General features: G+C 60.0%; 1 protein-coding gene across 4 annotated transcripts; it reads right to left on the bottom strand.

Moving 5' to 3' along the window:
- Positions 1–5426: 5426 nt before the first annotated feature.
- Positions 5427–12883, bottom strand: Rnf166 (ring finger protein 166). Of its 4 annotated transcripts, none has more exons than XM_027933113.3 (6): positions 12703–12883; positions 8712–8868; positions 8263–8375; positions 7651–7765; positions 7311–7474; positions 5427–6539 (listed from the first exon to the last, which is right to left on the bottom strand). In XM_027933113.3, exons 1-6 carry the CDS (start codon positions 12855–12857, stop codon positions 6314–6316), a joined length of 930 nt encoding a protein of 309 aa, XP_027788914.3. In that variant the 5' UTR covers positions 12858–12883; the 3' UTR covers positions 5427–6313. The 4 variants fall into 4 exon arrangements, with proteins under 4 accessions (XP_027788914.3, XP_071460262.1, XP_027788915.2 ...); XM_071604161.1 differs by having other exon boundaries at positions 7651–7792; XM_027933114.3 differs by having other exon boundaries at positions 6385–6539; positions 7311–7418.
- Positions 12884–12917: the final 34 nt, after the last annotated feature.

Below are 12917 nucleotides of genomic sequence, written 5' to 3' on the forward strand. Positions count from 1 at the left end.
CCCTGGAAGTCTGGGACCTGAGGATGACGGCCTGCTGTGGGCTGACCACCCCCCTCCAAGGCCCTCCATCAGACTCTCAGTGCAGTTTTCAAGTGGAGTGTGTAGCCTTGGAGTGGAGCTGTGGGTCAGGCTGCAGGTCAGGAAGAACGTGCCACGTTCTGTTCTTGTTGACAGTTGTCCCCTTGCCTCAGTGTGTAACAGTGCCGGATGCCCAGTGCCCACACCATCTGTGCACACATGTGTGTCTGTAGCCCATGGAGTGCTCGCCTTCTTGCTAGCAGGCCTCATGGCCCGCATATTGCCAGTGGCAGCCCTGGTGATGGACAGGTGGAAACAGCCCTTGTTAGGTGCAGTTTGCCTGTGGCCGGGTCCACAGTGGGGACCACCAATGCTTGTTGAGCTGGATGGAAAAGAATCAGGGCCCCCAAACAGCCTGGCCTTGCTGGAACACCTACCCTGTGCCCTAGGGTCCTCTGAGGGCATGAGACCCCTCTGTGCCCATGGCGGGGGGACGTGGGGAGGTACAAGGCCCCAGCCTGAGCCAGGCAGCTGGGGGCTTAGATGTCCTGAGAGGTGGGGCAGAGGCTGGCACTGTGAGGGGCAGCACAGTCCTCAAGGGCAGGTGGGTGTGATTAGACCCAATCATGCTCTGACCTGGGGCAGCCCCACCATTGTCCAAGGTCTGTGGAAATTGGAGCCCGATGCCTGAACTCCTAATGGCCTGCATGTGCTTGGGCATCCTCAGTGAAGGGAACTCACTACCACTCACAGGTGCCCACACCATTTGGGGCCTGTTAGAGGTGAGTGGTTCCTATGATGTGGGGGTCCTGGGAGATAGACATGGTCCCTTAAGACAGCCAGGCTGGGGGCTGAGGAGGGGTGCTGGGGAGGGCAGAGGGGCTGGCAGGAGGTGCTCTGTGTGCTTGTATACTCCCACACACGTGTGCAAGTGTATGTCTGTGTGCTCCTGTGAAATTCCAAGGAGCAGGATCAGATGTGGCCTGGAGGGAGTGAGTCCAGGGCCATGAAGGGAGGGCTCCGTGAGGTGAGGTTCTTCGCAGCATGGTCCCAGCAGGGAGCTGGGTGCCCACTGGGCTGCTTGTCAATCAGGCAGTGGGCTTAACGCCTGGTTCCCTGCAGGTGTTGGAGCCATGGAGATGTTTTGCAGGCTACCTTTGTCATGGAGGGTTGGGGGGGCGGGTCTCCAGGGCACTCGATGTCCTTCGCTCACTCGGTCAGTGTCTTGTGCTTCTCTAGACCAGCCACAAGGAGGACAAAGGCCAACAAGGCCAGCCTGTCCTGCCAACAGCGCAGGGAGGCCTGTCTCTGGGGTTCACAGCTCACTGTAGCCTTGCTCCAAGGTGCTGAGACCTGGGGGCCAAACACCGCAGGACCCAGCGCAGGCAATCCCTTCTCCACCGACCTGCATACTGAGTCACCTGCCACATTCAGCAGGGCTCCTGGTCAGGAGACTGGCCAGATCTGCAGGTCTCAGCCACATTCTGCCAGGCGGCACCCCCAGTGGCCCTCCAGGCAGGGCAGGCTTCAAGGCAGCCAGGACACTGCCCTCACAAGAATGGGAGCCAGCATGGCTCTCTCTAACAGAGCTTCCTGCCCAATGTGCTCGAGAGAGGTGGCTCCCAGCTTGTCCATATCTTGGCCTGTCTGCCTGAAGACAGATGGTCGTGAGTTGAATTACCAAAAGATGCTGGAGTCCTCCCCGTCCCCATGCCCAAGACCTTATTCAGAGACAGGGTCTTTGCAGAAGTGACCAGATCAGGATCAGCCTGTCAGGGCCAGCTCTAATCCAATGACTGGCATCTCATAAAAAGGGGAAACATGAACTCAGACAGACCCCAGGGGAGGCCACGCGAGGCACAGGGCCCAGGCTTCACAAGCCAAAGGCTTGAACTTCCAGGAGCTTTTGAGGCCTGGGCTATCCTCTCAAGGGCCCTGTCCACCTCTGTGCTAGACTCCTGACCTCCAGAACTTACAGAGGCGAGATTTCTGGGGTTCCCACCGCCATCCCTGGCACCTTGCCCCAGCAGCCTGGGACGCTCGTGAAGACAGCATCCTGGATGGACAGAGCTGCAGGCTGGGGCTTGTGCCTGACTCTGAGGCCCAGTAGGATCATCAGAGCTTTGTCTGTGGTGACCCACAGCACATCTGTCCAGAGCTTGTAGGAAGCACCTCACCCAATTCCCAGTGGCCCACTCCTCACACACGTGTGCACCCGCTTCCCATCTCTAGGTGCTCCTAGGGTCAGGGAGGCACAGGTCTGCAAAGAGCCTCACCAGCCTCAGCTCCTCTTCCTGTTCCACAGATGGAGAGAAAGTCCAAGCCCAGGGCTCAGGGTCCTATCCGCTTCCTTTGCCTGAGGTTCTGCCCGGGAGGCCACCCTAGGTCTTCCTGTTACCCTGCACAAACTACCCCAACTGCTTCCCAGAGTCTGCACTTAGAGACATCCCTTGGGCCATTTTTGTTTTTGTTTTGCTGTACTCAGGTTGAGCCCGGGAGTGCTCTGCCACTGAGCTACGATCCTAGCCCATTTTATTTATTTTTTGAGGCTGATCTTGAATTCGTGTTCCTCCTGCCTCAGCCTCCTGAATAACTGGGGTCACAGGCACATGCCACCATGCCCGACTCATTTTGCTTTTTATTTTGAGATATGGTCTCACTGAATTGTTCAGGCTGGACTTGTGCTGGACTTGTGTTGAACTTGTGGTCCTTCTGCCTTGGCCTCTCAAGTCCCTGGGATTACAGGCATGTTCCATTGTGTCCAGCTTTGGGCTGTTTTTGAAACGTCCTTGGACTTTATCAGTCCTTGACACCTTGCTGTGAGTGAATTTAAGCCTCTTTCCCCAAAAATGTGTTCAGTGAGGGGACAGAGGGAGAGTCTGGTGTCTGAGGGAGGGTCATGGGAGGGAGGGCAGCAGTGGCAGCTCAGCCTACCAGGTATTTTGTGTCCAGGGGAGGGGGCCTGAGCCTGAACTGTGGCATGAGGACAGCTCCCTTCTCCTCCCAGGTGCTGGGGAGAACAGTCCTGGGGGCTGCCCTCTCAGCAGGGTTCGGCAGGTGCTCTAAACCTCCTCACTCATGAAACAGAAGCAGCTACTTCTGTTTCTCTGGGACCTCACAAGCCCCAGATGAGGTCTTCCTGCTCCACAGAGCGCAGGCACTGCCCAGACGTGCCTGAGGGGCCACGGCCAGGGCTGCTAGCACGGGCAGGCAGCATGAGCTGCGGTGGGGGGACCTGTGCACACTGGCAGATCTGCAACACTGGCTGGGTCTTGTAGACCTATTGTGTCCACCTGCTGCTACTGAGTGCACAGAGCTCAGGTGACATGGAAGTAGGACTCCCAGACAGTTTCTCAGGAATCCTGAGTCTGGTGCAAGGTGCCGGGTCTGAGGTCAAGGACCTCTGTTCTCTGAGCATCTGCCTTGGGCTGGCTGCCTGACCCCTTCCTCGTGGAGAGGCTCCAGGTACCTGGTGGCCTGGGGGCACTTTCTAGGAAGTGGGGTGCAAGCTCCCACACCATTGCATAATCTGAAACTACGGGCATGTTGCTGCTGGCCTGGGCCTGATTCCTTGGACCCTGTAGGGAACAGAGCCCAGGCTCCTGGGGGTGAGGCCCAGCTGGCTTCCTGCTGAGCCATGCATGCTTACATGGCTCAGGGTAGAGGGAGACCCCCGCCTAGAGAGGGTGGCTTGATGTGGGCCGAGGGGCCACCTGACAAGCCACTGGCTGATTTGCCTGAGGCCTGCGAAGGCTGTGCTGTCTCCCAGCCCTGCTCTGACAACTGAGCGGGGGACTGAGGCTATGTGGCAATGCCCATGGAGGGAGCACCTCCACTGGATGCCATCCTGTGGCCTTGCTAGGGGTGACTGGCCCCAAATGCTCCAGACGCCAGACCAGGGGAAGGGCAGAGCAGACCCTCTCGGCTTTCCCACCTGCTCCCAGAGCCTTAAAGCTGCCATCTGGAGGTTGGACAGGGCGGGGCGGGTTGGACTCCAGTGTTTGGAAAGGAAGGACAGGTTGGGAGCCAGGAGCGGCATGACCCCTGGCTCCTCCTCCTCCTCTTGGTGCTGGTTCCCTCTGGTTTAACTGGGGTCTCTGTTGTGCATGTGGCAGGCTTGGGTTACTGTTCATCCAGGGGAGCATGGGCCACCTGGTCCTGGAGGACACTGGCCCATCTAGCTGGGCCCATGAAAAGGGCTCCCCTCCAGCCCTGCCCCTCTGTGACATCCTGACCGCACCTGGGACAGTTTACCTTATTCCCTCCCCAGGCTCCTGCCTTCCAGGTGCTCAGGTCCCCTCTGGGCCCCATTTGGTCTCATCCCAGGCACTCACAGGAAGCCAGCAGAGCTCCTCCCTTCCTTCCCTTGGCGGTGCAGACCTCAATGACTTGGCAGACACTGTGGCCTCTGCAGATGAGACAGAGAAACTTGGTGGCGTCTCCCTGCGGGTGGGCGGTCAGCAGAGAGATGTTGTTGAGGTCAGGCCCTGCTGAGACAGGGCTTACCTCTGGGCTGCCTGGGCACTAGGGGTCATGCCCCATGACGACTCCTGTGTCAGTGGCATGCAGGCCTGGGCCTGCAAGAACAGCAACTTCAGTTCCCACGGGACAGCAGGTGGCTGCCCAAGGGTGGCAGGCTGGGCCAGCAACCAGGGGGTGAGCACAACCAGCCCTGCTCTGAGGGCTTTCGGCCTCACTTGGTTCCAGGGTGCTGTGTCTCTGGCCTCTTCCTGGAAGGCAATGGGGAGCACAGGCTGGCTGAAGTCCTGCTGATGCCCAGAACCCAGAGAGGGCCTCCCAGGCACAGAAACTGCTTAGCAGATGGCAGAGGAGGTGGAACTCTGGTGTCTTCCACAAAAGCACCTGGAGGCCACTCTGCTCTTAAAGGTGTGCACGCTGACCCAGCAACCAGGTGCCTCGAGTTACAACCCGTGGGTCTTGGGCCTGTCTGGTCCACGTCATGCTCTAAAGCTCCGCAGAACACCCTCCCCCGAGAACGACTGTCCAGAACAGAGATCTGCCTCTGGTCACCACCTGGGAACCGAGGGAGCAGTGAGGCACCTGTGAGCATGGCCACAGGGAGGTGATTCTGGTTGACCTGAGGGCATAGGCACCCTGTGGCCGTGAAGGTGGCCCCTCAGAGGGTTCTGAGCAGCTGGCCCAAGGCCTGTGACCCAGGAACCCAGCCCCAGGCCAGCCAGAAACAGGAGCCTGGGGGGACATTTCAGAGGGAGGCGGCCTGGCCAGGGTCTTCTCAGTGGTTCTGGGCCCCTACAAGAGGCTGGGAAAGCAGGGAAAGGGCACCTGGGGCGGCACAGCCATAAGCAGCAGCTGCTGACTCAGACAGAGGAGGGCGGGTGCTCCCAGCGTCCTCACTGGGCACCGAGGACAGAACCAACACAGGCCTCTGCAGATGCTCAGAAACATTTAATTTTTTTTTTTTAAAGACAGCAATAATTTATGCCATGGACACAACAGGAGAGCCAACAGGTGTTTTCTGGTGTGACCCACCACCCAGCAGGCCACTGGTGGCCCCCCACGCTCTGCCACTGTCGAATGCAGTCTCTGCCTGGGAAGGATGTGGCCTGCTCTGGAAGGTGACTCTGGGCCGAGGCCAGGACCTGGCAGAGGAAGCCCCACGCTGCACGGGCCACCCTGCGTCTGTAGGCATAGCCTCGCAGGCAGTCAGGGAGGGAGCGGTGCCTTCTCCTGGTTATCGCCAAAGAAACCACAAGCAGAGCCCCCGCTAGCAGCAGCCTGGGGATGCCACCTCTGTTCCCTCGCAGAGGACACCAGCTGCCTCTGGTTCCAGAGCACCCACTGCTCCTGCACTCCACACACCGATCCCTTACACGTTTTTTTTAATCTTTTTTTTTTAAAAATATAATTTTGTAAATGTTCCATAAAAATACTATTCTTCCTAGTCAAACACAGATATTGCAATATGAAGGTAACTGCTTCGTCTTTGCTCTATAAAACGTGAAAAGATTGTCACATGGGATAAGATAGAAAAACGCTGGGGTTTCTAAGTATCACAAAAGCCAGTACCAGGTGCGCATGTGGAAGCGAGCTGGATGCCCGACGGGCGGCGGGGCTCCTCCTCCCTGTTCCTGCAGCCGCACACCTCCGGGCACCCCATGCTTCCCAGCAAGGAGGACATCGTGGCTTGGAAGAGAGCGACTGCTCTAAGTCCCAGATGGCAGCACCCGCCCCTCAAAGCACCGAATGCCCAGCGTGGCTGGCCAGGACCCAGGCAGCCCTGCTGATGGCAAGGGGTAGCCAGCCAGGTCCAGCCCTAGAGGCTCTTGGATGAGCCCTCCTCATGCAGGAGATCCCACTTGGCCCGGTGAGGTGTGCTCCTGGGCAGGTGTCGGGGCAGGAGAGCAACAGCCCTGTTCCTTGAGGAGGGAGGGCGTCCTGGACCCCAGGCTAGGGGCAGGTGGCTGGCTGCACCTTCAGTTCTCAGAGAGGGACAGAGCCAGGGCGGCCTGGAAGGCAGCTTCTTCATCGATGCTGTAGTCCTGGAAACAGCAAATGGAGATGGGCAAGGTCACAAGAGCCCAGCTGACCCCTGCAGAGCTGGGCTACCTCCTTGTCCCAGCTGCCCCACACAGACTCGCTCCATTGCTTCGGGTCTCCCTGAACACGGCTCACACCACAGGACACCTGTCTGCCTTCCCTAGTTCTGCACTTAAGCTGATCCTGAGGGCGGCCTGGCCTCTGCAGAGTCCGGCAGTCTGCAGACACTGCATGCCCTGACCGTGCTCCAGGGTGGATGCCTGCATGGGAGTGCTCTTCTTGCCTCCGATTGTAAGAGCTGGGGTTTTGAGATGACAGGCAAGCCAGAAGGCTCCGAGACCTCCAGCAGTGGGCCGGAGTAGGCAGGAGTCTTGGGTGGCTGGAGGCCGGCAGGGTGGGAGGTGGAGTAAACAGAGAGGAGGGGCTGCCCGAGGAGAGAAGAGGCTGTGAGGGGTCCACAGGCCTGGGGGGGGCTCCCTTCCAGACCCACTGCAGAGGAAGACAGAGCAGAGCACTGGAGAGGAGTCCTCTAGCTCCCCTCCAGAAACGCCTGGGAAGCCTGGCCCACCTAGGGTGCTCTGTCCCCCAGGTGCCGCCTCAGGGACACTAGAGCACCTGTGGCTGCTCTGGTGCCTGGTGTCCTCTAGTGGCCCCTGTGCTTGTCCTGCTCCAATGGGGCCCCTCAGGTTTTGTTCTGGCCTTCTTGGGACACTTGGGCCCTAAAGCTGGCTGGGTCGAGCAGGAGGAGGGAGGGGTGTGGGCAGGGCACCCACCACGAAGGTGTCATAGGAAAACTTGTGCCGGTGCAGCAGGTGCTGGAGGAAGTTGGCGCTCTTGTAGCTGGGGTCGCCCCAGGGCATGGCGGAGCAGATGGGGCACACCTGGAACAAAGGGGCCAGTGTGTGGCCAGGGCTTCCCACAGGGAACTCGACCTCCACTGCCCAGGGACACATGGGGGCTCATGAGGGTTCACTGTGGCACTCACTGCACCCCAAGACTGACATGCCACCATCCCTGGGATCCTGGGAGGCCCTGGGCAGCTGGGCACCACAGGCTTGGAGGGAGCAGGCCACCCAGGCAGTCCCCGCCCACGGCCTCCCAGCGGGCGCTCACCACGCGGTGGGGGTCACTGCGGTGGCTCTCGACACAGTGCTTCACCAACTCCTGCTGGTCCAGGTTGCGGGCGCCGCAGTAGGGGCAGGTGAAGGTAGACCTGTTTGGGATGTTGCTGGTGGAGCAGGAGGACAGTGAGCAACTGTGGGGTCAGGGAGCAAAGGGCACTGCCACCCTGCTTCTCTCACACACAGAGTGGCCAGCCTGCCCTCTGCTCTGTGGGCTCCCGACAGGAGTCAACTGCTGCATGGCTGCCGGAGCATCGTGGTTGGCAGGCAGGAGGCAGAGCTGGAGCCCTGAAGACCACCAGCCCACACCTGCCCACACATCTGCAGTCTCGGGTCTGACTGCTGAGAACCGCACAGGGAACCACCTCCCTCTCCCCCACCCCGGCCCAGTGGGGGTAGGGGGCTGTGGCCAATGGGGAGACCCTGTGCTGCCCACCCTGGGAGGTGCCATCTCTTAGTCCATCCCCCCGCCTGCTGTGGGTCCCCATCTTGGCTCCCACACCTGAGCTGTCCCCATCTATGAGTGGCATGGCTTCCCTAGAGTCACTTGCCCCCTGAGCACCCCCAACCTGCTCAGAGATGGAAAGGAGGGGAGGCTTCCCACCTGGGGATGGGCTGGGACGTGGGTACCACAGGGACGAACTTGGGGCAGTTGGCCATCTGCTCCTGGACCTTCAGGCAGGAGGAAACGTGCACTCTCATCTTCGCCAGGGTGACCTAGGAGACAGGCAGGGAGGTGAGGCTGGCTCAGTCTGCAGCCGTGGCCACGCCTTCTGCTCCTAGAGACCTGGAGGCCCTAGCAGCTGCATTCCAGCAAGGGGAAGGGGCATACCTGCTGAGGGAACCAACTGGAGACACCCCAACAGGTCACCTCTGCTGGAGGGAGCGCCCCAGCAGGACACCCCTTCCAGCCGGCCAATCCCAGTCGCCTTGCCCTAGCACCTCAGTCTCCCCTGGCAATTGGACAAGGTGGCAGGCTCTGCAGCCTGAAGCCCCCCCTCCCGCCCTGCCCCAGGAGGTCAAGCGCTCTGCCCCCAGAGGTCAAGCGTGTACCTTTTTGTGGCAGCCCCGGCAGGGTGCCTTGTAGGAGGACAGCTGCTTCTCCACATGGGCAGCCTTGTCCACTTTCTTTGGGTCAAAGGGCAGGCGGCAGAGCGGGCACAGGGGGGATGGCACCTGCAGGCACGGCTGGAGACACTCCCCACAGAACCTGCAGGGGACATGGGCCTGAGGGCTGGTGGCCAGCAAGGGCCTCATGCACTAGCACACAGGACTAGCTGTTCAAACATTCCTGGAGATGACTATGCCCGTGCCCAAGGCCCACCAGAAGGATGGGCACCATCTGGCTAAAAGATGAGCAGGGTCCCCTCCCAGCAATGGGGCTGCTGTGTTCTAAGGCTGGGCAGAGTCACGGCTTCAGCCTCCAGCACACGTGGCCCTACAGGAGGGGGAGGTTCTGTCCCATGGGCTCCTAGTCACGGTGACAACAGAACCTCAGAGGGCAGGGGACAGCCTAGGGGCACAGAGAGTAAAATCACTAACAATTGTGGGAAGGGCCCTGGACTCACTGGACAGCACAGAGCTGAAGCTGGCCAGTTTGTCACCTGGGGACAGCTTCCTCGGCAGGAGGGGCTCAGTGACAGGAAGGGCGGTACTTGGGCTGGCTCAGGTACTGGACACACACTCAAGGCAGAGGTCCCCTGTGGCCCCTGAGCTCTAGCCAACATCACCTGGAGAGACTGTCCAGAGCCCTGCTTGCTGGCAGCAGGGGCCTGGCCTGGCCTGCCCACACTCCAGCCTGCGTTCACAACACTTCCACCTGCCGCCTGCCAGGAGGGGGCGCCAGCTGCACAGGATGACCTCAGCACAGCTTCACCAGCAGCACTGTGGGGAGAGCCCGCTCAACAAAGCACCTGAACACAAGGACACAGAGTGCGACTCCAGCCCTGAGGACGGAGCTCAGTTGGAGGAGGCAGAGCTGGCCCAGCCCCAACAGAAAGATGGAGACTTTGCAGACTGCAGGAAGTTCCCTGCACGCTGAGCAGGCTGGCCATGGGGTAAGGACGGGGAAGCCAGGCTGGACAGAGGGGATGTGGGAACGGTCCTGAATTTAGAGATGACTCAGTTAAGGTTAAGGTCAGAGTTCCTCACATGATCTCATCCCCTCTCAAGAGAAGGTCCTTCTTGTGGTGCCCAGAGCTTGAGACACCTTCGTCCCTCTTCCTGCCTTCTGCCACCTGGCTAGTCAGATTATCCTGCACCTGAAAGGGGCAAGACTCACCCTAAGACCTAAGGACTTCCAGGACACAAAAGTTCCTATGAGCCTTTCCTGCAGAGTAGAGGGCCTCAGTCACTTCCTCCGAGTGGGGTGGGGGGTCTCGCCAGCACCACGTACCACCCCCAGTGCTGTCCCTGGCCCCAGGGTTTGGTGAGCCTGAGGAAGGGGCTGGCAAGGCCAGTCACAGGTGTTCATGGTGGCAGACAGTGGCAGCATCCAGCTGTCCAACAGCGTGTAGATGTGACACTCGTGGAGGAAACGCGAGAGGAGCAAAGCACCGATATACATGGGCCTGCTCGGGCCTCGCCTGCTCAAGGCAGAGGTCCCCTGTGGCCCCTGAGCTCTAGCCAAGGGCGACACCAAGGCCATGTGCTGTGGACGGGGCTGCCATACGAAGTTCCAGCAGACACACCCAACGATGGAGGCAGACCTGCAGCGGCCAGGGCTGGGGAGGACAGTGTACACTGGGCTCCTTTCCAGGGCGGAGTGTTCTACACCATGGGGAGTTTGTGTGACTGTGTGAACACACTGGCTTCCATCTCAGTGGAATCCTTACTACCCATAGCAGGCAGGGCCACACGAAAAGGTCAGGCTGAGTCGCAGCCACTTCTTCCAGAAGGCAGCATGCCCTGTACTCCTGTGCAGGATGCAAGAAAGCTCAGGAGGAACCTGATCCACCTGTGGGGTGACTCCTGAGTCACAGCCCTTTAGGAGCAGAAAGCAGACTAGAACACTCACAGATAAGGCACAGCTCTTGACCAGGTGTGAGTGACTACCACCCTGGCACACGTGGGCCAGCAGCCGCAAGCAGCAGCTTCCCCCACAGAAAGTCCCCCTGCGTCTGCTTAGGGTCCTCTGCAGCCCAGTAAGGTGGCTGAGAACGGTGGGAGTGGGGCCAACTTGCCTAGCATTTGGGACTGCCCAGGATGGGCTGCAGGTCAAATGGCACCAACCAATGTCACTTTGCCCTGGGCTCCTGTACACACCAGGGAGCTAGGAAGGGCCAGTTTCAGAGAGCCACAAGGCTATCAGGCCTGTCTTCTCAGGCAAGCCTGACAGCTGTCCCACCGCAGGCTGCCTTACAAAGGCTTCCTGGGCAGCCTCATGGTTGTGTGTGTCCTGGCCCACTTGCTTCTGGACTGGATATGGCTCACACCCTAGGCTATTCCTTAGGCAGCAGGCAATAGCTCCTTTGGGGCCCTAAGGCAATGTCTGCGAGCTGCTCCATTGAGGTTCCTCTTGCCCAAAGCTCAGGCTTGAAGACTCCCCTACCATCACCTCCTCTGCCTCCAGGCAGGGCCCCTCTCACCACAGGGAAGCCAGTCTTCAGAAGGGAAATGGCTCTGGAGCTCAAGGCAAGGAAAGAATCAGACCATCAGTGAACTTTCAACAAGGTGACAGGATGTGCCCTTAAACCTTCTGTGTTCATCTGCACACCTCTCTCAGTTGCACCTGACAGACAAAGGAAGTCAGAGGCAGGCAACAGCCAAGAAATGAAGCCAGCAAAGTGGGAGGAAATCTTTTCAAGGCAGAGGCCACACAAAGGGTTCTTAAGGATCAGCAATGAGAAGAGCTGACAAGAAAGATGCTTCTCAGTCCCATGGAGTCTCCATCCTGTCATGCAGCTCTCATTTTAAGAAAAGACCAATTTTGGAAAAGAGAAAGGGAAAATACTGATTTGTACAGATTGAGAAACCAAAAGGCTGTGGCCCACATCACGGTGAAGGTGCTGGTTCTGGGGAGACACTGCTCCAAACCTATAAAGGGTTTCCAAAATGCAGACAAGCCTCACAGTCCTCTCAACCACAGTCTGGAAAATGCAGAAGACAACACACCTACTGGCGTGTGCTCACAAGAAACAAGTCTCTATCGGAGCCTGTCCTGCCAGAATGTCACAGCCAAGCAACTGAGTAGGAGCAGGGCACCACTCTCTGGTATAAGCGAGTGTCTGTGCTGCCTGACACCAGGGGGCAGGAACGTGAGGCAGCTCTGGATCCTGACACCATCCTCATGCTTGGATGACAAGCAGGCACACACGCCCACCCAGCAGTTCCAGTTCCTTCTCTGCAGCAGGAGCCTCCACACAGCTGCCTTTGTTTGCAAAATGTTCTAGGGCTTCCTACCATGCTGGGTGCACCTTGCCCACCCCCACTCCCTGGAACCAGCACCCAGCTTCCTCAGCAGCATGGCCACTGCTGGGAAGCCCTCCAGCCCTCTCCCCGCATCCCCGGAATCGCTCCAGAGCTGTATCATGCAGCACTTAGGGGAGGTGGGAGCGCACACTCATGTTGACTCCTTCCCAACCGGGCTGGAGCTCCAGAGGTCTTGGACTTGAGCACAGCTCTGGGCCAGAGGGGAGCTACATGCTCCAGGTTCAGTTCCTGAAACGCCCGGCTCAGCTGGAAACCCCTGCAGGATGCCTGGGGTCCGGTCCCCTCCGTGCCGGCCTGCATTGTGGCGTGACCCCAGTCCTTCAAAACAAAACCGCACCAGGCTCCAAACGAGCCCCCCCAACTGAAGGGCACTCCTTTCCTCTGTCGTCAGAGCGAGCGGACAGCGGGTGGACAAACAGTTGACAGCACACGCCACAAGTCATTTATTTGCGTTGCCCGCCCGTCTGCACACCTCGGGGCCCCGCGCGCGGCGGCGGCGGCGGCGGCGGCCTCTGAGCACCCGGGGCTCGGGCGGCGGTGGCGCGGCCCTGACGCCCGCAGGCCGCCGCCGCGCCCGGCCGTCCCCCTCCCGCGGCTCCCGGCGCGCGCTCACGTGTGGCCGCAGCCGCCGATGGCCACGGGCCGGTGGTACACCTCCAGGCAGATGGGGCAGCTGAACTGCGCCTCCAGGCCGCTGTCGCCGCCCGCGGGCCCGGCCGGCGGCTGCCGCTGCTGCGCCGAGGCCACCAGGCTGCGGAACATCGCCATCCCGGGCCAGGCCGCCGCCGCCGCCGCCCCCCACCCCCCGTCCTGGCCGGCCGGGCCCGC

The sequence above is a fragment of the Marmota flaviventris genome, chromosome 18, assembly GCF_047511675.1.
Source record: "Marmota flaviventris isolate mMarFla1 chromosome 18, mMarFla1.hap1, whole genome shotgun sequence".
Taxonomy (NCBI): domain Eukaryota; kingdom Metazoa; phylum Chordata; class Mammalia; order Rodentia; family Sciuridae; genus Marmota; species Marmota flaviventris.

Bases quoted from the DNA above. Each gene is read 5' to 3' on its own strand.
- Rnf166 (XM_071604161.1), bottom strand. From the start codon at position 12,857: ATGGCGATGTTCCGCAGCCTGGTGGCCTCGGCGCAGCAGCGGCAGCCG. The intron at 8,376-8,711 runs GTACACGCTTGA...CCTGTCTCCTAG, and splicing joins GCCGGGGCTGCCACAAAAAG to GTCACCCTGGCGAAGATGAG. The intron at 7,475-7,650 runs GTGAGCGCCCGC...GTCCCTGGGCAG, and splicing joins GCAGTGACCCCCACCGCGTG to TGGAGGTCGAGTTCCCTGTG.